At 54.0% G+C, this 23,071-nt stretch overlaps 1 protein-coding gene across 1 annotated transcript in view; it reads right to left on the reverse strand.

The window, feature by feature from the left end:
• RECQL4 (RecQ like helicase 4) overlaps nucleotides 1-22,331 on the reverse strand; it is a 49,521-nt gene extending 27,190 nt beyond the window's left edge. Inside the window, exons 1-5 of the mRNA XM_072330601.1 lie at nucleotides 21,957-22,331; nucleotides 18,533-18,670; nucleotides 14,174-14,429; nucleotides 8,808-8,929; nucleotides 476-689 (exon numbers count right to left, since the gene is read on the reverse strand). Of these exons, the coding sequence (XP_072186702.1) occupies nucleotides 476-689; nucleotides 8,808-8,929; nucleotides 14,174-14,429; nucleotides 18,533-18,670; nucleotides 21,957-22,331 (1,105 nt within the window). The remainder of the gene's footprint in view (nucleotides 1-475; nucleotides 690-8,807; nucleotides 8,930-14,173; nucleotides 14,430-18,532; nucleotides 18,671-21,956) is intronic.
• Between the last annotated feature and the right edge of the window lie 740 nt (nucleotides 22,332-23,071).

Consider the following 23,071-nt stretch of genomic DNA (forward strand, 5'->3'; position numbering starts at 1 on the left):
ACCCATAGAGCTCCCATCACCCATAGGCCGACCCATAGGGCACCTATAGGGCACCTATAGGGCACCCATCACAATCCATCACCCATAGGGTCACCCATAGGGCACCCACAGGCCCCATTACCCATAGGGTCACCCATAGGGCACCCATAGGGCACCCATCGCCCCCATCACCCATATGGTCACCCATAGACCCACCCATAGGGCACCCATTGCCCCCCCATTACCCATAGGGTCACCCATAGGCCCACCCATAGGGCACCTATAGGGCACCCATCGCCCTCCATCACCCATAGGGCACCCATAGGCCCACCCATAGGGCACCCATCACCCCCATTACCCATAGGGTCACCCATAGGGCACCTATAGGCCCACCCATAGGGCACCCATTGCCCCCATTGCCCATAGGGTCACCCATAGACCCACCCATAGGGCCACCCATAGGCCCACCCATAGCCCCCCCCCCATATTGACCCACCATCATGGCTGCCCCGCAGCCCCCTTAGTTCCCTTTTCACGCTGGGCAGCTCCCAGCCCATCCTGTCGCTCAGCTCCACCACGTCGAACTGCACTTCCGACGGCTGCCGCTGGGGGGCGCTATTGAGTCGATCCGCCTGCAATACCGAGTGCGGCCGCTGGGGGGCGATAGTGAGTCGATCCGTGTGTGACGTGGAGGACTGCCGCTGGGGGCGCTAGTGAGCCGTTCCAAAGCCAAAGCCACGGCCAATGGGGGGCAGCTGGATATAGGGGGAAAGGGGGGTTAGAATAGGGGAAATGGGGCCCTAAATGAGGCCCTAAATGGGGTTTGAGGGGTCCCAATAGGGTAATGGGGTCATAATAGGGCCCTAAATGGGGGCTGGGGGGTCACAATAGGGTTAAAGGGGCCCTAAATAGGGCCCTAAATGGGGTTTGAGGGGTCCCAATAGGTTAATGGGGTCATAATAGGGCCCTAAATGGGGTTTGAGGGGTCCCAATAGGGTAATGGGGCCATAATGGGGCCCTAAATGGGGACTGTGGGGGTCACAATAGGGTAAATGGGGCCCTAAATGGGGGCTGTGGGGGTCCCAATAGGGTTAATGGGGACCTAAATGGGGGATGAGGGGTCACAATAGGTTAATGGGGCCATAAATGGGGCTGTGGGGTCCCAATAGGTTAATGGGGGCCATTATAGGGCCCTAAATGGGGGCTGAGGGGTCACAATAGGGTTAAAGGGGCCCTTAATATGGGCTGTGGGGTCACAATAGGTTAATGGGGCCCTAAATGGGGCTGTGGGGGTCACAATAGGGTAAATGGGGCCCTAAATGGGGCTGTGGGGTCACAATAGGTTAATGGGGTCATAATGGGGCCCTAAATGGGGGCTGAGGGGTCACAATAGGTTAATGGGGCCATAATGGGGGCCCTAAATGGGGGGCTGAGGGGTCACAATAGGGTAAATGGGGCCCTAAATGGGGCCATAATGGGGCCCTAAATGGGGCTGAGGGGTCCCAATAGGGTTAATGGGGCCATAATAGGGCCCTAAATGGGGGCTGAGGGGTCACAATAGGGTTAATGGGGCCATAATGGGGCCCTAAATTGGGGCTGAGGGGTCACAATAGGGTTAATGGGGCCATAATGGGGCCCTAAATGGGGGCTGAGGGGTCACAATAGGGTTAATGGGGCCATAATGGGGCCCTAAATGGGGTTTGAGGGGTCCCAATAGGTTAATGGGGCCGTAATAGGGCCCTAAATGGGGGTTGAGGGGTCCCAATAGGGTAAATGGGGCCCTAAATGGGGGATGAGGGGTCACAATAGGTTAATGGGGCCATAAATGGGGCTGTGGGGTCCCAATAGGTTAATGGGGCCATTATAGGGCCCTAAATGGGGGGCTGAGGGGTCACAATAGGGTTAAAGGGGCCCTTAATATGGGCTGTGGGTTCACAATAGGTTAATGGGGCCCTAAATGGGGCTGTGGGGTCACAATAGGGTAAATGGGGCCCTAAATGGGGGCTGAGGGGTCACAATAGGGTTAATGGGGCCCTAAATGGGGCTGTGGGGGTCCCAATAGGGTTAATGGGGACCTAAATGGGGGTGGGGGGGTCCCAATAGGTTAATGGGGCCCTAAATGGGGGCTGAGGGGTCACAATAGGGTTAATGGGGCCATAATGGGGCCCTAATGGGGCTGAGGGGTCACAATAGGGTTAAAGGGGGCCCTAAATGGGGCTGTGGGGTCACAATAGGGTTAATGGGGTCATAATGGGGCCCTAAATGGGGTGTTGAGGGGTCCCAATAGGGTTAATGGGGTCATAATGGGGCCCTAAATGGGGGCTGAGGGGTCACAATAGGGTTAATGGGGCCATAATGGGGCCCTAAATGGGGGCTGAGGGGTCACAATAGGGTTAATGGGGCCATAATGGGGCCCTAAATGGGGTTTGAGGGGTCCCAATAGGTTAATGGGGGCCATAATAGGGCCCTAAATGGGGGCTGTGGGGTCCCAATAGGGTTAAAGGGGCCCTAAATGGGGCCATAATGGGGCCCTAAATGGGGCTGAGGGGTCCCAATAGGGTTAATGGGGCCATAATAGGGCCCTAAATGGGGGTTGAGGGGTCCCAATAGGGTAAATGGGGCCCTAAATGGGGGATGAGGGGTCACAATAGGTTAATGGGGCCATAAATGGGGGCTGTGGGGTCACAATAGGGTAAATGGGGACCTAAATGGGGGCTGGGGGGTCACAATAGGTTAATGGGGCCATAATGGGGCCCTAGTGGGGGCTGAGGGGTCACAATAGGTTAATGGGGCCATAATGGGGCCCTAAATGGGGTTTGAGGGTCCCAATAGGTAAAATGGGGCCATAATGGGGCCCTAATGGGGGCTGAGGGGTCACAATAGGGTTAATGGGGCCCTAAATGGGAGTTGATGGGTCCCAATAGGATAAATGGGGCCATAATGGGGCCCTAAATGGGGGCTGAGGGGTCCCAATAGGGTTAATGGGGCCATAATGGGGCCCTAAATGGGGCTGAGGGGTCCCAATAGGTTAATGGGGCCATAATGGGGCCCTAAATGGGGTTTGAGGGGTCCCAATAGGTTAATGGGGCCATAATAGGGCCCTAAATGGGGGCTGAGGGGTCACAATAGGGTAAATGGGGCCATAATGGGGCCCTAATGGGGCCTGTGGGGTCACAATAGGTTAATAGGGCCATAATAGGACCCTAATGGGGCCTGCGGGGTCACAATAGGGTTATAAGGAGCCCTTAATATGGGTTGTGGGGTCACAATAGGGTAAATGGGGCCATAATGGGGGCCCTAAATGGGGGCTGAGGGGTCACAATAGGGTTAAAGGGGGCCCTAAATGGGGGCTGGGGGGGTCCCAATAGGGGTAAATGGGGTCATAATGGGGCTGTGGGGTCACAATAGGGTAAATGGGGCCATAATAGGGCCCCTAAATGGGGGCTGAGGGGTCACAATAGGGTTAAAGGGGCCCTTAATATGGGCTGTGGGGTCCCAATAGGTTAATGGGGCCATAATGGGGCCCTAAATGGGGTTTGAGGGGTCCCATAGGTTAATGGGGCCATAATAGGGCCCTAAATGGGGGCTGAGGGGTCACAATAGGGTAAATGGGGCCATAATGGGGCCCTAATGGGGCCTGTGGGGTCACAATAGGTTAATAGGGCCATAATAGGACCCTAATGGGGCCCTGCGGGGTCACAATAGGGTTAAAGGAGCCCTTAATATGGGGTTGTGGGGTCACAATAGGGTAAATGGGGCCATAATGGGGCCCCTAAATGGGGGCTGAGGGGTCACAATAGGGTTAAAGGGGGCCCTAAATGGGGGGCCTGGGGGGTCCCAATAGGGTAAATGGGGTCATAATGGGGCTGTGGGGTCACAATAGGGTAAATGGGGCCATAATAGGGGCCCTAAATGGGGGCTGAGGGGTCACAATAGGGTTAAAGGGGCCCTGTAATATGGGCTGTGGGGGTCCCAATAGGTTAATGGGGCCATAATGCGGCCCTAAATGGGGGCTGAGGGGTCACAATAGGTTAATGGGGCCATAATAGAGCCCTAAATGGGGACTGGGGGGTCACAATAGGGTTAAAGGGGCCTTAATATGGGGCTGTGGGGTCACAATAGGTTAATGGGGCCATAATGGGGCCCTAAATGGGGGCTGAGGGGTCCCAATAGGGTTAAAGGGGGGCCCTAAATGGGGGCTGGGGGGTCCCAATAGGGGTAAATGGGGTCATAATGGGGCTGTGGGGTCACAATAGGGTAAATGGGGCCATAATAGGGCCCTAAATGGGGGCTGAGGGGTCACAATAGGGTTAAAGGGGCCCTTAATATGGGCTGTGGGGTCACAATAGGTTAATGGGGCCATAATGGGGGCCCTAAATGGGGGGCTGAGGGGTCCAATAGGGTTAATGGGGCCATAATGGGGCCCTAAATGGGGCTGTGGGGTCCCAATAGGGTAAATGGGGACCTAAATGGGGGTGGGGGGGTCCCAATAGGTTAATGGGGCCCTAAATGGGGGCTGTGGGGGTCACAATAGGGTAAATGGGGACCTAAATGGGGGCTGGGGGGTCACAATAGGTTAATGGGGCCATAATGGGGCCCTAGTGGGGGCTGAGGGGTCACAATAGGGTAAATGGGGCCATAATAGGGCCCTAAATGGGGGCTGTGGGGTCCCAATAGGTTAATGGGGCCATAATGGGGCCCTAAATGGGGCTGAGGGGTCCCAATAGGTTAATGGGGCCATAATGGGGCCCCTAAATGGGGGTTGAGGGGTCACAATAGGGTTAAAGGGGCCCTAAATGGGGGCTGTGGGGTCCCAATAGGGTAAATGGGGCCATAATGAGGCCCTAAAATGGGGGCTGGGGGGGTCACAATAGGGTAAATGGGGCCATAATAGGGCCCTAAATGGGGTTTGAGGGGTCCCAATAGGTTAATGGGGCCATAATGGGGCCCTAATGGGGGCTGAGGGGTCACAATAGGGTAAATGGGGCCCTAAATGGGGCCATAATGGGCCCTAAATGGGGCTGAGGGGTCCCAATAGGTTAATGGGGCCATAATAGGGCCCTAAATTGGGTCTGTGGGGTCCCAATAGGGTTAATGGGGCCATAATGGGGCCCTAAATGGGGGCTGGGGGGTCACAATAGGGTAAATGGGACCCTAAATGGGGCCCTAAATGGGGGCTGAGAGATCAAAATAGGGTCCCATTACCGACCCTATTACCCCAATCCCACCCCAATTACTCCCATTGCCACCCCCTTGACCCCATTCCCACCCCCATTACCCCATTCCCACCCCATTAACCCCATTCTTACCCCATTACCCCATTTCACCCCCATTACCCCATTACCACCCTATTACCCCCTTGACCCCCATTACGACCCTATAACCACCCCATTAACCCCATTGACCCCATTCCCACCCATTAACCCCATTACCACCCCATTAACCCCACTGACCCCATTCCCCACCCTATAACCACCCCATTACCCCATTGACCCCATTCCCACCCCCTTGACCCCCATTCCCTACCCCCATTAACCCCATTAACCCCCATTCCCACCCTATAACCACCCCATTAACCCCATTAACCCCATTAACCCCATTCCCACCCCATTAACCCCATTAACCCCATTGACCCCATTGACCCCATACCCACCCCATTACCCCATTGACCCCATTCCCACCCCCATTACACCCATTAACCCCATTCCCACCCCATTAACCCCATTGACCCCATTCCCACCCTATAACCACACCCATTTACCCCATTGACCCCATTCCCACCCTATAACCACCCCATTACCCCATTGACCCCATTCCCACCCCCTTGACCCCATTCCCACCCCATTAACCCCATTGACCCCATTCCACCCACCCATTACCCCCATTGACCCCATTCCCACCCCCATTGACCCCATTGACCCCATTCCCACCCCATTACCCCCATTAACCCCATTGACCCCCATTCCCACCCTATAACCACCCCATTAACCCCATTACCCCATTCCCACCCCATTGACCCATTCCCACCCTATAACCACCCCATTAACCCATTGACCCCATTCCCACCCATTAACCCCATTACCACCCATTAACCCCACTGACCCCATTCCCACCCTATAACCACCCCATTACCCCATTGACCCCCATTCCCACCCCCTTGACCCCATTCCCACCCCATTAACCCCATTGACCCCATTCCACCCCATTAACCCCATTCCCACCCCATTAACCCATTAACCCCATTACCCCCATTCCCACCCTATAACCACCCCATTAACCCCATTAACCCCATTAACCCCATTCCCACCCTATAACCACCACCCCATTAACCCCATTGACCCCATTCCCACCCCATTAACCCCATTAACCCCATTCCCACCCCACTGACCCCATTGACCCCATTCCCACCCCATTAACCCCATTGACCCCATTCCCACCCCACTGACCCCCATTGACCCCATTCCCACCCCATTACCCCCATTGACCCCATTCCCACCCCATTAAACCCCCATTGACCCCATTCCCACCCCATTAAACCCATTCCCACCCCATTGACCCCACTGACCCCATTTCCCACCCCATTGACCCCCATTTCCACCCTATAACCACCCCATTACCCCCTTGACCCCCATTCCCACCCCATTACCCTATTACCCCCATTCCCACCCTATAACCACCCCATTAAACCCATTGACCCCATTCCCACCCCATTAACCCCATTGACCCCATTCCCACCCCATTAACCCCACTGACCCCATTCCCACCCTATAACCACCCCATTACCCCATTGACCCCATTCCCACCCCCTTGACCCCATTCCCACCCCATTAACCCCATTCCCACCCCATTAACCCCATTAACCCCATTCCCACCCTATAACCACCCCATTAACCCCATTAACCCCATTAACCCCATTCCCACCCTATAACCACCCCATTAACCCCATTAACCCCATTAACCCCATTCCCACCCTATAACCACCCCATTAACCCCATTGACCCCATTCCCACCCCATTAACCCCATTGACCCCATTCCCACCCCACTGACCCCATTGACCCCATTCCCACCCCATTAACCCATTGACCCCATTCCCACCCTATAACCACCCCATTACCCCCTTGACCCCATTCCCACCCCATTAACCCCATTGATCCTATTCCCACCCCATTAACCCCATTAACCCCATTCCCACCCCATTAAACCCATTCCCACCCCATTGACCCCACTGACCCCATTCCCACCCCATTGACCCCATTTCCACCCTATAACCACCCCATTACCCCCTTGACCCCATTCCCACCCCATTACCCTATTACCCCCATTCCCACCCTATAACCACCCCATTAAACCCATTGACCCCATTCCCACCCCATTAACCCCATTGACCCCATTCCCACCCCATTAACCCCACTGACCCCATTCCCACCCTATAACCACCCCATTACCCCATTGACCCCATTCCCACCCCCTTGACCCCATTCCCACCCCATTAACCCCATTGACCCCATTCCCACCCCATTGACCCCATTCCCACCCCATTGACCCCATTAACCCCATTCCCACCCCATTAACCCCATTAACCCCATTCCTACCCCATTAACCCCATTGACCCCATTCCCATCCCCATTCCCCACCCCATAACCTCACTGACCCCATTCCCACCCTATAAACACCCCATTACCCCATTGACCCCATTCCCACCCCATTGACCCCATTCCCACCCCATTACCCCATTGACCCCATTGACCCCATTCCCACCCTATTAACCCCATTAACCCCATTCCCACCCCATTACCCCCTTGACCCCATTCCCACCCCATTGACCCCATTCCCACCCCATTACCCCCATTAACCCCATTGACCCCATTCCCACCCTATAACCACCCCATTAACCCCATTGACCCCATTCCCCACCCATTAACCCCATTACCACCCCATTAACCCCATTACCCCCATTCCCACCCTATAACCACCCCATTAACCCCATTACCCCCATTCCCACCCCATTGACCCCATTAACCCCATTAACCCCATTCCCACCCCATTAACCCCATTGACCCCATTCCCACTTTATAACCACCCCATTCCCACCCCATTAACCCCATTAACCCCATTCCCACCCCATTACGCCACTGACCCCATTCCCACCCCCATTAACCATCCCATTAACCCCATTCCCATCCTATTACCATCCCATTAACCCCATTGACCCCATCCCCACCCCATTACCCCACTGACCCCATTCCCACCCCCATTAACCCCATTCCCACCCCATTACCCATTACCACCCATTGACCCCATTCCCACCCTAAATCCACCCATTCCCACCCCATTGACCCCATTCCCACCCCATTCCCACCCCATTAACCCCATTGACCCCATTCCCACCCCATTAACCCCATTGACCCCATTCCCACCCCATTAACCCCATTGACCCCATTCCCACCCCATTAACCCCATTGACCCCATTCCCACCCCATTGACCCCATTCCCACCCCATTACCCCCTTGACCCCATTTTCACCCCGTTGACCCCATTCCCACCCTATAACCACCCCCATTACCCCATTGACCCCATTCCCACCCCATTACCACCCTTGACCCCATTAACCCCATTCCCACCCCATTATCCCCATTAACCCCATTCCCACCCTATAACCATCCCATGAACCCCATTGACCCCATTCCCACCCCATTACCCCATTCCCACCCAATTTCCACCCCATTGACCATATTCCCACCCCATTACCCCATTAACCCTATTACCCCCATTCCCACCCCATTAACCCCATTGACCCCATAGACCCCATAAGCTCCCACCTCCTTGCAGCGGCGCGGAGCTCTCGTGTCCCCCCATAGGCCTTCACGGTGCAGACCCCATAAGTGTGGGGCAGCAGCTCGACCCAGCGCTGTGGGTGCAGCTCCAGGTAACACAGGAGGGTCTCGATGGCTGTAGGGTGGGGGGGGGTGAGTTATGGGGTCGGATGGTGCCGATCCCAAACCCGAATCCATTATTGGGATACCCCCATCCCATCCCATTCCCCTTCCAGGACCTTCCCAACCCATTTATTCCCCTTCCAGGACCTTCCCAACCCCTTTATTCCCCTTCTAGGACCTCCCCATCTCATCCCATTCCCCTTCTGGCCTCATTCCCATCCCATTCCCCTTCCAGGACCTTCCCATCTTATCTATTCCCCTTCCAGGACCTTTAAACCCATTTATTCCCCTTCCAGGACCTTCCCATCCCATCTATTCCCCTTCCAGGACCTTTAAACCCATTTACTCCCCTTCCAGGACCTTCCCAACCCATTTATTCCCCTTCCAGGACCTTCCCATCCCATCTATTCCCCTTCCAGGACCTTTAAACCCACTTATTCTTCTTCCAGGACCTTCCCAACCCATTTATTCCCCTTCCAGGACCTTCCCTATCCTATTCCCATTCCCATTGCCATCTATTACCCTTCTATGACCTCCCAACCCCTTTATTCCCCTTCCAGGACCATCCCATCCCATTTATTCCCCTTCCAGGACCTTCCCAACCCATTTATTCCCCTTCCAGGACCTTCCCAACCCATCTATTCCCCTTCCAGGACCTTCCCATCTCATCTATTCCCCTTCCAGGACCTTCCCAACCCATTTATTCCCCTTCCAGGACCTTCCCAACCCATTTATTCCCCTTCCAGGACCTTCCCATCCCATCCCAACCCATCCCATCCCATCCCATCCCATCCCATCCCATCCCATTTATTCCCCTTCCAGGACCTTCCCATCCCATCTATTCCCCTTCCAGGACCTTCCCATCCCATCTATTCCCCTTCCAGGACCTATCCAAACCCATCTATTCCCCTTCCAGGACCTTCCCATTGCAATCCCATCCCATCCCCATCTATTCCCCTTCTAGGACCAACCCATTCCCATCTATTCCCCTTCCAGGACCTTCCCATCCCATTTATTCCCTTCCAGGACCTTCCCAACCCATTTCTTCCCCTTCCAGGACCTTCCCATCCCATCCCATTCCCCTTCCAGGACCTTCCCAACCCATTTATTCCCCTTCTAGGACCGTCCCAACCCATCTATTCCCCTTCCAGGACCTTCCAACCCCTTTATTCCCCTTCCATCCCATCCCATCCCATTTATTAACCTTCCAGGACCTTCCCAACCCATCTATTCCCCTTCCAGGACCTTCCCAACCCATTTATTCCCCTTCCAGGACCTTTAAACCCATTTATTCCCCTTCCAGGACCTTCCCAACCCCTTTATTCCCCTTCCAGGACCTTCCCATGTTATTTATTCCTCTTCCAGGACCTTTAAACCCATTCATTCCCCTTCCAGGACCTTCCCATCCCATTTATTCCCCTTCCAGGACCTTCCCAACCCATTTATTCCCATTCAGGACCTTCCCATTCCCATCTATTCCCCTTCCAGGACCTTCCCAACCCATCTATTCCCCTTCCAGGACCTTCTCAACCCATCTATTCCCCTTCCAGGACCTTCCCATTCCCATTTATTCCCCTTCCAGGACCTTTAAACCCATTTATTTCCCCTTCTAGGACCTTTAAACCCATTTTACTCCCCTTCCAGGACCTTCCCAACCCATCTATTCCCCATCCAGGACCTTCCCAACCCATTTACTCCCCTTCCAGGACCTTCTCAACCCATTTATTCCCCTTCTAGGACCTCCTTTATGCCCTTCCAGGACCTTCTGGACCCATTCCCATCCCATTCCCCTGCCAGGACCTTCCCAACCCATTTATTCCCCTTCCAGGACCTTCCCAACCCATCTATTCCCCTTCCAGGACCTTCCCTATCCTATTCCCCATTCCATTGCCATCTATTACCCTTCTATGACCTCCCATTCCCATCTATTACCCTTCCAGGACCTTTAAACCCATCTATTCCCCTTCCATTACCGTCCCATCCCATCCTATTCCCCTTCCAGGACCTTCCCAACCCATTTATTCCCCTTCCAGGACCTTTAAACCCATTTATTCCCCTTCCAGGACCTTCCATTCCCATCTATTCCCCTTCCAGGACCTTCCAATCCCATTTATTCCCCTTAAAGGACCTTCCCATCCCATCTATTCCCCTTCCAGGACCTTCCCAACCCCTTTATTCCCCTTCCATCCCATCCCATCCCATTTATTAACCTTCCAGGACCTTCCCAACCCATCTATTCCCCTTCCAGGACCTTTAAACCCATTTACTCCCCTTCCAGGACCTTAACAACCCATTTATTCCCCTTCCAGGACCTTCCCATCCCATCTATTCCCCTTCCAGGACCTTCCCAACCCATCTATTCCCCTTCCAGGACCTTCCCAACCCATCTATTCCCCTTACAGGACCTTCCCATCCCATTTATTCCCCTTCCAGGACCTTCCCATCCCATCTATTCCCCTTCCCAGGACCTTCCCATCCCATTTATTCCCCTTCCAAGACCTTCCCAACCCCTTTATTCCCCTTCCAGGTCCTTCCCATCCCATCTATTCCCCTTCCAGGACCTTTCCAACCCATTTATTCCCCTTCCAGGACCTTCCCAACCCATTCATTCCCCTTATAGGACCTCCCCTTCTCATCCCATTCACCTTCCAGGACCTTTTCAACCCCTTTATTCCCCTTCCAGGACCTTCCCATTCCCATCTATTCCCCTTCCAGGACCTTCCCAACCCATTTATTCCCATTCAGGACCTTCCCATTCCCATCTATTCCCCTTCCAGGACCTTTAAACCCATTCATTCCCCTTCCAGGACCTTCCCAAGCCATTTATTCCCCTTCCAGGACCTTTCCAACCCATTTATTCCCCTTCCAGTACCTTTAAACCCATTTATCTCCCTTCCAGGACCTTTCTAACCCATCTATTCCCCTTCCAGGTCCTTCCCAACCCATCCAATCCCATCCCATCCCATCCCATCCCATCCCATCCCATCCCATCCCATCCCATCCCATCCCATTTATTCCCCTTCCAGGGACCTTCCTACCCATTTATTCCCCTTCTAGGACCTTTAAACCCATTTATTCCCCTTCCAGGACCTTCCCATTGCCATCCCATCCCCCTTTTAGGACCTTCTGGACCCATTCCCATTTATTCCCCTTCCAGGACCTTCCCAACCCATTTATTCCCCTTCCAGGACCTTCCCTATCCAATTCCCATTCCCATTGTCATCTATTACCCTTCTATGACCTCCCATCCCATTTATTCCCCTTCCAGGACCTTCCCATCTTATTTATTCCCCTTCCAGGACCTTCCCATCCCATCCCATCCCATCCCATGCCATCCCATCCCATTCCCCTTCCAGGACCTTTCCAACCCATTTATTCCCCTTCCAGGACCTTCCCTATCCTATTCCCATTCCCATTGCCATCTATTACCCTTCTATGACCTTCCCATCCCATCTATTCCCCTTCCAGGACCTTCCCAACCCATTTATTCCCCTTCCAGGACCTTCCCATCCCATTTATTCCCCTTCCAGGACCTTTAAACCCATTTATTCCTCATCCAGAACCTTCCCATCCCATTTATTCCCCTTCCAGGACCTTCCCAACCCATTTATTCCCCTTCCAGGACCTTCCAACCCATCTATTCCCCTTCCAGGACCTTCCAACCCATCTATTCCCCTTCTAGGACCTCCCCATCCCATCTATTCCCCTTCTGGCCCCATTCCCATCCCATCCCATCCCAACCCATCCCATCCCATCTATTCCCCTTCCAGGACCTTCCCATCCCATCTATTCCCCTTCCAGAACCTTCCCATCCCATTTATTCCCCTTCCAGCACCTTCCCATCCCATCTATTCCCCTTCTAGGACCTTCCCAACCCATCTATTCCCTTCCAGGACCTTCCCATGTTATTTATTCCCCTTCCAGGACCTTCCCAACCCCTTTATTCCCCTTCCAGGACCTTTAAACCCATTTATTCCCCTTCCAGAACCTTCCCAACCCCTTTAATCCTCTTCCAGGACCTTCCCAACCCATCTATTGCCCTTCCAGGACCTTCCCAACCCCTTTAGTTCGCCCTTCCAGGACCTTTAAACCCATTTATTCCCCTTCCAGAACCTTCCCAACCCCTTTAATCCTCTTCCAGGACCTTCCCATCCCATCTATTCCCCTTCCAGGACCTTTCCAACCCATTTATTCCCCTTCCAGGACCTTCCCATCCCATTTATTCCCCTTCTAGGACCTTTAAACCCATTTATTCCCCTTCCAGGACCTTTCCATGTTATTTATTCCCCTTCCAGGACCTTCCCAACCCATTTATTCCCCTTCCAGGACCATTAAACCCATTTATTCCCCTTCCAGGACCTTCCCATTCCCATTTATTCCCTTCCAGGACCTTCCCAAGCCATCTATTCCCCTTCCAGGACCTTTAAACCCATCTATTCCCCTCCAGGACCTTCCCATTCCCATTTATTCCCCTTCCAGGACCTTCCCAAGCCATCTATTCCCCTTCCAGGACCTTTAAACCCATCTATTCCCCTTCCAGGACCTTCCCATCCCATTTATTCCCCTTCCAGGACCTTCCCAGCTCATCTATTCCCCTTCCAGGACCTTCCCATGTTATTTATTCCCCTTCCAGGACCTTCCCAACCTCTTTATTCCCCTTCCAGGACCTTTAAACCCATTTATTCCCCTTCCAGAACCGTCCCAACCCCTTTAATCCTCTTCCAGGACCTTCCCATCCCATCTATTCCCCTTCCAGGACCTTCCCATCCCATCCCATCCCATCCCATCCCATCCCATCCCATCCCATCCCATCCCATTCCCCTTCCAGGACCTTCCCAACCCATTTATTCCCCTTCCAGGACCTTCCCCATCCCATCTATTCCACTTCCAATACCCCCCATCCCATCTATTCCCGTTCCAGGACCTTCCCAACCCATTTATTCCCCTTCCAGGACCTTCCCATCCCATCTATTCCCCTTCCAGGACCTTTAAACCCATTTATTCCCCTTCCAGGACCTTCCCAACCCATTTATTCCCCTTCCAGGACCTTCCCAACCCATCTATTGCCCTTCCAGGACCTTCCCATCCCATCCCATCCCATCCCATCCCATCCCATCCCATCCCATCCCATTTATTCCCCTTCCAGGACCTTCCCATCCCATTTATTCCCCTTCCAGGACCTTCCCATCCCATCCCATTCCCCTTCCAGGACCCTTTAAAACCCCTTTATTCCCCTTCCAGGACCTTCCCAACTCACCCTCCTCCCTGAGGTCCATCTCCATCACAGCTCTCTCAATGGCGATGGCTCTCTCATGTTTATAACACACCCTCTGTCGCTCCCCCTCCTCCACTTCCGGTTCGATGACGTCATCGTCCACCTCCATGACGTCATCGTCTTCCTCCTCTGACGTCACCCCGCCCCCACGTGACCCCGTGACGTCATCGCCGCCGCCCCCCGCTGACGTCGCGGCGTCCATCATGGCGGCCATCTCCTGGTCGCTCACTTCAGCACCCTGCGCGGTGGACAGCGCCGCTGAGCCGCAATGCATTGTGGGACGGCCCATTGAAACCTATGGCCCATTGAAAGCTATGGCTGAGCCGCAATGCATTGTGGGACGGCCCATTGAAACCTATGGCCCATTGAAACCTATGGCTGAGCCGCAATGCATTGTGGGACGGCCCATTGAAACCTATGGCCCATTGAAAGCTATGGGTGAGCCGCAATGCATTGTGGGGACGGCCCATTGAAACCTATGGCCCATTGAAACCTATGGCCCATTGAAAGCTATGGCTGAGCCGCAATGCATTGTGGGATGCCCCATTGAAACCTATGGCCCATTGAAAGCTATGGCTGAGCCGCAATGCATTGTGGGATGGCCCATTGAAACCTATGGCCATTCATTCCTATGGCTGCCGCAATGCATTGTGGGGACAGCCCATTGAAAGCAATGGCCCATTGAAGGCTATGGCTGAGCCGCAATGCATTGTGGGACGACCCATTGAAACCAATGGCCCATTGAATCCTATGGCTGAGCCGCAATGCATTGTGGGACGGCCCATTGAAACCTATGGCCCATTGAAGGCTATGGCTGAGCCGCAATGCATTGTGGGATGGCCAATAGAAACCTATGGCCCATTGAAACCTATGGCCCATTCATGCCTATGGCTGAGCCGCAATGCATTGTGGGACGGCCCATTGAAACCTATGGCCCATTGAAAGCTATGGCTGAGCCGCAATGCATTGTGGGACGGCCCATTGAAACCTATGGCCCATTGAAGCCTATGGCTGAGCCGCAATGCATTGTGGGACGGCCCATTGAAACCTATGGCCCATTGAAGCCTATGGCTGAGCCGCAATGCATTATGGGACGGCCCATTGAATCCTATGGCCCATTGAAGGCTATGGCTGAGCCGCAATGCATTGTGGGACGGCCCATTGAAACCTATGGCCCATTGAGGCCTATGGCTGAGCCGCAATGCATTGTGGGACGGCCCATTGAAACCAATGGGCCATTGAAAGCTATGGCTGAGCCGCAATGCATTGTGGGACGGCCCATTGAAACCTATGGCCCATTCATTCCTATGGCTGTGCCGCAATGCATTGTGGGACGGCCCATTGAAACCTATGGCCCATTCATGGCTATGGCTGCGCCGCAATGCATTGTGGGACGGCCCATTAAAACCTATGGCCCATTCATTCCTATGGCTGAGCCGCAATGCATTGTGGGACGGCCCATTGAAACCTATGGCCCATTGAAAGCTATGGCTGAGCCGCAATGCATTGTGGGACGGCCCATTGAAACCTATGGCCCATTCATGGCTATGGCTGAGCCGCAATGCATTGTGGGACGGCCCATTGAAACCTATGGCCCATTGAAAGCAATGGCTGAGCCGCAATGCATTGTGGGGCGGCCCATTGAAACCTATGGCCCATTGAAACCTATGGCGGAGCCGCAATGCATTGTGGGACAGCCCATTGAAACCTATGGCCCATTGAAAGCTATGGCTGAGCCGCAATGCATTGTGGGATGGCCCATTGAAACCTATGGCCATTCATTCCTATGGCTGCCGCAATGCATTGTGGGACGGCCCATTGAAAGCAATGGCCCATTGAAGGCTATGGCTGAGCCGCAATGCATTGTGGGACGACCCATTGAAACCAATGGCCCATTGAATCCTATGGCTGAGCCGCAATGCATTGTGGGACGGCCCATTGAAACCTATGGCCCATTGAAACCTATGGCTGAACCGCAATGCATTGTGGGACGGCCCATTGAAACCTATGGCCCATTCATGGCTATGGCTGAGCCGCAATGCATTGTGGGACGGCCCATTGAAACCTATGGCCCATTGAAGGCTATGGCTGAGCCGCAATGCATTGTGGGATGGCCAATAGAAACCTATGGCCCATTGAAACCTATGGCCCATTCATGCCTATGGCTGAGCCGCAATGCATTGTGGGACGGCCCATTGAAACCTATGGCCCATTGAAAGCAATGGCTGAGCCGCAATGCATTGTGGGACGGCCCATTGAAAGCAATGGCCCATTGAAGGCTATGGCTGAGCCGCAATGCATTGTGGGACGGCCCATTGAAACCTATGGCTCATTGAAACCAATGGCTGAGCCGCAATGCATTGTGGGACGGCCCATTGAAACCTATGGCCCATTGAAAGCTATGGCTGAGCCGCAATGCATTGTGGGACGGCCCATTGAAAGCAATGGCCCATTGAAAGCTATGGCTGAGCCGCAATGCATTGTGGGATGGCCCATTGAAACCTATGGCCATTCATTCCTATGGCTGCCGCAATGCAACGGCCCATTGAAACCTATGGCCCATTGAAACCAATGGCCATTCATGTGTATGGCTGAGCCGCAATGCATTGTGGGACAGCCCATTGAAACCAATGGCCCATTGAAAGCTATGGCTGAGCCGCAATGCATTGTGGGACGGCCCATTGAAAGCAATGGCCCATTCATGCCTATGGCTGAGCCGCAATGCATTGTGGGATATCCCATTGAAAGCAATGGCCCATTGAAAGCTATGGCGGAGCCGCAATGCATTGTGGGACGGCCCATTGAAAGCAATGGTCCATTGAAAGCTATGGCTGAGCCGCAATGCATTGTGGGTTGGCCCATTGAAACCTATGGCCCATTGAAGGCTATGGCTGAGCCGCAATGCATTGTGGGATGGCCCATTGAAACCAATGGCCATTCGTTCCTGTGGCTGAGCCGCAATGCATTGTGGGGCGGCCCATTGAAACCTATGGCCCATTGAAAGCTATGGCTGAGCCGCAATGCATTATGGGACGGCCCATTGAAACCTATGGCCCATTGAAAGTTATGGCCGAACCGCAATGCATTGTGGGGCGGCCCATTGAAACCTATGGCCCATTGAAGCCTATGGTTGAGCCGCAATGCATTGTGGGACGGCCCATTGAAAGCAATGGCCCATTGAAAGCTATGGCTGAGCCGCAATGCATTGTGGGACGGCCCATTGAAACCTATGGCCCATTGAAAGCAACGGCTGAGCCGCAATGCATTGTGGGACGGCCCATTGAAAGCAATGGTCCATTGAAAGCTATGGCTGAGCCGCAATGCATTGTGGGACGGCCCATTGAAACCTATGGCCCATTCATTCCTATGGCTGAGCCGCAATGCATTGTGGGACGGCCCATTGAAACCTATGGCCCATTGAAAGCTATGGCTGAGCCGCAATGCATTGTGGGACGGCCCATTGAAACCTATGGCCCATTCATGCCTATTGCTGAGCCGCAATGCATTATGGGATGGCCAATAGCAACCTATGGGGCCATGATGCTTTATGGGGTGGGCCAATAGAAACCTATGGGGCCATAAAAGGACATGATGCCTTATGGGATTCTCATCCTATAGGGCCCATTCTCACCCTATAGGGCCCATTCTCACCCTACACAGCCCATTCTCACCCCATAGGGCCCATTCTCACCCTATAGGGCCGAATCACATCCTATAGGTCCCATTCTCACCCTATAGGGTCCACTATCACCCTATAAAGCCCATTCTCACCCTATAGAGACCGTTCTCACCCTATAGGGCCGAATCACATCCTATAGGGCCCATTCTCACCCTATAGGGCCTGTCCTCATCCTATAGGTCCCGTTCTCACCCTATAGGTCCCATTCTCACCCTACAGGTCCCATTCTCATCCTATAGGGCCCATTCTCAACCTATAGGGTCTGTTCTCAACCTATAGGGTCCGTTCTCACCCTATAGGGCCCATTCTCACCCTACAGGGCCGAATCACATCCTACAGAGCCGATTCTCATCCTATAGAGCCCATTATCACCCTACAGGGCCCGTTCTCACCCTATAGGGCCGAATCACATCCTATAGGGCTCATTCTCACCCTATAGGGCTGAATCATATCCTATAGGTCCCGTTCTCACCCTACAGGGCCCATTCTCACCCTGTAGGGCCGGATCTCATCCTATAGGGCCGATTCTCACCCTATAAGGCTGAATCACATCCTATAGGTCCCGTTCTCACCCTATAGGGTCCACTATCACCCTATAGGTCCCATTCTCCCCCTATAGGTCCCGTTCTCCCCCTATGGGGCCGGCTCTCCCCCCTACTCACGGCCTGGAGGTCGAGGCGCCGTCTCTGGAGCTCCCTACATTTACAGGGGGGGAAAACGGCCCGAACCAACCGCGTGATGGCGAACGGATCCGCCGCGTCCGCAAAGATGTGACGGCGCAGCTCCAGCCGGTCCGAGCCCTGAGAGGGGAACCATCCCATTGGTTAACCCGACGACCCACTGGGTTCCCATTGGTTATCCCTATAAGCCATTGGGATCCCATTGGTTATCCCTGTAACCCACTGTGTTCCCATTGGTTAACCCTAAAAGCCATTGAGGACCCATTGGTTATCCCTGTAACCCATTCGGGTCCAATTGGGTAACCCTATAACCTACTGGGGTCCCATTGGTTAGCCCTATAAGCCACTGGGTTCCCATTGGGTATCCCTATAAGCCATTGGGTTCCCATTGGTTAGCCCTATAAGCGATGGAGTCCCATTGGTTATCGCTATAAGCCATTGGGATCCCATTGGTTATCCCTGTAAGCCATTGGGTTCCCATTGGTTATCCCTGTAACCCACTGTGTTCCCATTGGTTATCCCTATAAGCCACTGGGTTCCCATTGGTTAGCCCTAAAAGCCATCGGGTTCCCATTGGTTACCCCTATAACCCACTGTGTTCCCATTGCTTAGCCCTATAAGCCATTAGGTTCCCATTGGGTATCCCTATAACCCACTGCGTTCCCATTGGGTACCCCATAACCTATTGGTTTCCCATTGGTTATCCCTATAACCTATTGGGGTCCCATTGGTTATCCCTATAAGCCACTGTGTTCCATTGGTTAACCCTAAAAGCCATTGGGTTCCCATTGGGTATCCCTATAAGCCATTGGGTTCCCATTGGTTATCCCTATAAGCCACTGGGTTCCCATTGGTTATCCCTATAAGCCACTGGGTTCCCATTGGTTAACCCTATAACCCATTGGGGTCCCATTGGGTATCCCTATATCCCATTGGAGTCCAATTGGGTAACCCTATAACCTATTGGGGTCCCATTGGTTATCCCTATAAGCCACTGTGTTCCCATTGGTTATCCCTGTAGCCCACTGGGTTCCCATTGGGTAACCCTATAACCCACTGTGTTCCCAATGGGAACCCAATAGGTTATAGGGACAGTCAACCCCAAATCCACCCCATATCCACCCCAAAACGACCCCTATCCCACCCCATATCAACCCCATATCCCACCCCATATCCCCCCATATCCACCCCATATCCCCCCATATCCACCCCATATCCCCCCATATTCACCCCATATCCACCCCATATCATCCCATATCCCCCCATATTCACCCCATATCCCATATCCCACCCCATATCCCATATCCACCCCATATCCCACCCCATATCCCACCCCATATCCCATATCCCACCCCATATCCACCCCATATCCCATATCCCACCCCATATCCCCCATATCCACCCCATATCCCCCCATATCCACCCCATATCCCCCCATATCCCTCCATATCCACCCCATATCCCCCAATCCCACCCCATATCCCCCCATATCCACCCCAAATCCACCCCAATCCCACCCCATATCCCCCCATATCCACCCCATATCCCACCCCATATCCCCCCATCCCACCCCAACCCCATCCCATATCCACCCCATATCCACCCCAATCCCAGTCCCATCCCACCCCAAAACAACCCCAAATACACCCCAATCCCATCCCAAAACCAACCCATATCCACCCCATCCCACCCCAAAACCACCCCAATCCCACCCAATATCCATCCCAAAACTAAGCCAATCCCACCCCAAAACCATCCCTAATCCCACCCCAATCCCATCCCATATCCACCCCAAATCTACCCCAAAACGACCCCAATCCCACCCCAACCCCACCCCAAAACCACTCCAAATCCATCGCAAAACCACCCCAATCCCACCCCATCTCACCCCATATCCACCCCCATCCCACCCCAAAACGACCCCTATCCCACCCCAATCCCAACCCCAATCCCACCCCATATCCCCCCATATGCCCCCATATCCCACCCCATATCCCCCAACCTCCTTGTCGATGAACAGATGACACCAGGCCGTCTCCCCGTCCCTCCCATATCCACCCCATATCCCATATCCACCCCATATCCCCCCATATTCACCCCATATCCCCCCATATCCACCCCATATCCCCCCATATCCCCCCCATATCCCATATCCCACCCCACATCCCCCCATATCCCCCCATATTCACCCCATATCTCCCCATATCCACCCCATATCCCCCCATATCCCCGCCATATCCCATATCCCCCCATATCCCATATCCCACCCCATATCCCCCCATATCCACCCCATATCCCCCATATCCCACCCCATATCCCCCCATATCCACCCCATATCCCCCCAATCCCACCCCATATCCCATATCCACCCCAATCCCACCCCATATCCCCCCTATCCACCCCAATCCCACCCCAAATCCCCCCATATCCACCCTATATCCCCCCATATCCACCCCATATCCCCCCCATATCCACCCCATATCCCATATCCCACCCCATATCCCCCCATATCCACCCCATATCCCCCCATATCCCTCCATATCACCCCATATCCCACAATATCCACCCCATATCCCCCCATATCCACCCCATATCCCCCCATATCCACCCCATATCCACCCCATATCCCCCCATATCCACCCCATATCCCCCCATATCCACCCCAAAACCACCTCAAATCCTCCGAACCCCACCCCATATCCACCTCTATCTCACCCCAAAACCACCCCATATCCAGCCCAACCCAACCGCAATCCTATCCCATATCCACCCCAATCCCATCCCATATCCACCCCTATCCCACCCCATATCCATCCCATCTCACCCTATTCCCATCCCATATCCACCCCAATCCCACCTTAACCCCACCCCATATTCATCCTAATCCCACCCCATATCCCACCCCAAAACCACCCCAAAACCAACCTAATCCCACCCCAATCCCATCCCAAAACCACCCCAAAACAACCCCAAAACCACCCCAATCCCACCCCAAATCCATCCCTAATCCCACCCCCATCCCACCCCAAAACAACCCCAAATCCACCCCAATCCCACTCTAAATCCACCCCAATCCCATCCCAAATCCACCCCAATCCCATCCCAAATCCATCCCTAATCCAACCCCAAAACCACCCCAATCTCATCCCAAATCCTTCCCTAATCCCACCCCAAATCCATCCCCAAACCAACCCAATCCGACCCCAAATCAAACCCCAATCCCACCCCAAATCCATCCCTAATCCAACCCCAAAACCACCCAAAATCTACCCCAAAACCACCCCAAATCCATCGCAAAACCACCTCAATCCCACCCCAAAACCATCCCAATCCCTCCCCATATCCACCCCAATCCCTGTCCCATCCCACCCCATATCCCCCCATATCCCACCCCAATGCCCCCAACCTCCTTGTCGATGAACAGATGACACCAGGCCGTCTCCCCGTCCCTCCCGGCGCGGCCGATCTCTTGCACGTAGGCCTCGAAGCTCCTGGGCATGTTGTAATGCAGCACGGCCCTGACGTCGGCCTTGTCCAACCCCATCCCGAAAGCCACCGTGGCCACCACCACCCTCAGCTGCCCCTTCATGAAAGCTGATTGGACGCGGCGACGCTCGGAGGCCGACAGCCCCGCGTGATACGCGGCTGCGATCTGCTCCGCTTGGAGCCTGCGGCCACCATTGGGTCCTATGAGAGGAAGGGGAGATGAGGAGGGATCAACCTTTGGGGTTATGGGACACTTGGGGTCGGTGGTGGCCAACGTTGGTCTTCTATTGGCCATCTGGGTTCATCATTGGCCACCATTGGGTTTATGGGACACTTGGGGTCGGTGTTGGCCACCATTGGGCTTATGGGACACTTGGGGTCCGTGTTGGCCAACGTTGGTCTTCTCTTGGTCATCTGGGTTCAATGTTGGCCAACATTGGTCTTCTCTTGGCCATCTGGGTTCAGTGTTGGCCAACGTTGGTCTTCTCTTGGCCAACTGGGTTCAATGTTGGCCACCATTGGCCTTTTCTTGGCCATCTGGGTTCATTGTTGGCCACCATTGTCCTTCTGGGCCACTTGGGGTCGGTGTTGGCCAACATTGGTCTTCTCTTGGCCATCTGGGTTCAATGTTGGCCACCATTGGCCTTCAGGGCCACTTGGGGTCAATGTTGGCCAACGTTGGTCTTCTCTTGGCCAACTGGGTTCAATGTTGGCCACCATTGGGCTTATGGGCCAACTGGGTTCAATGTTGGCCAACACTGGCCTTCTCTTGCCTATGTGAGATCATTGTTGGCCAACGTTGGTCTTCTCTTGGCCAACTGGGTTCATTGTTGGCCAATGTTGGTCTTCTCTTGGCCATCTGGGATCATTGTTGGCCACCAATGGCCTTTTCGTGGCCATCTGGGTTCAATGTTGGCCACCATTGGGCTTATGGGACACTTGGGGTCCGTGTTGGCCAACGTTGGTCTTCTCTTGGTCATCTGGGTTCAATGTTGGCCAACATTGGTCTTCTCTTGGCCATCTGGGTTCAGTGTA

This window comes from Excalfactoria chinensis, chromosome 2, assembly GCF_039878825.1.
Source record: "Excalfactoria chinensis isolate bCotChi1 chromosome 2, bCotChi1.hap2, whole genome shotgun sequence".
NCBI lineage: Eukaryota > Metazoa > Chordata > Aves > Galliformes > Phasianidae > Excalfactoria > Excalfactoria chinensis.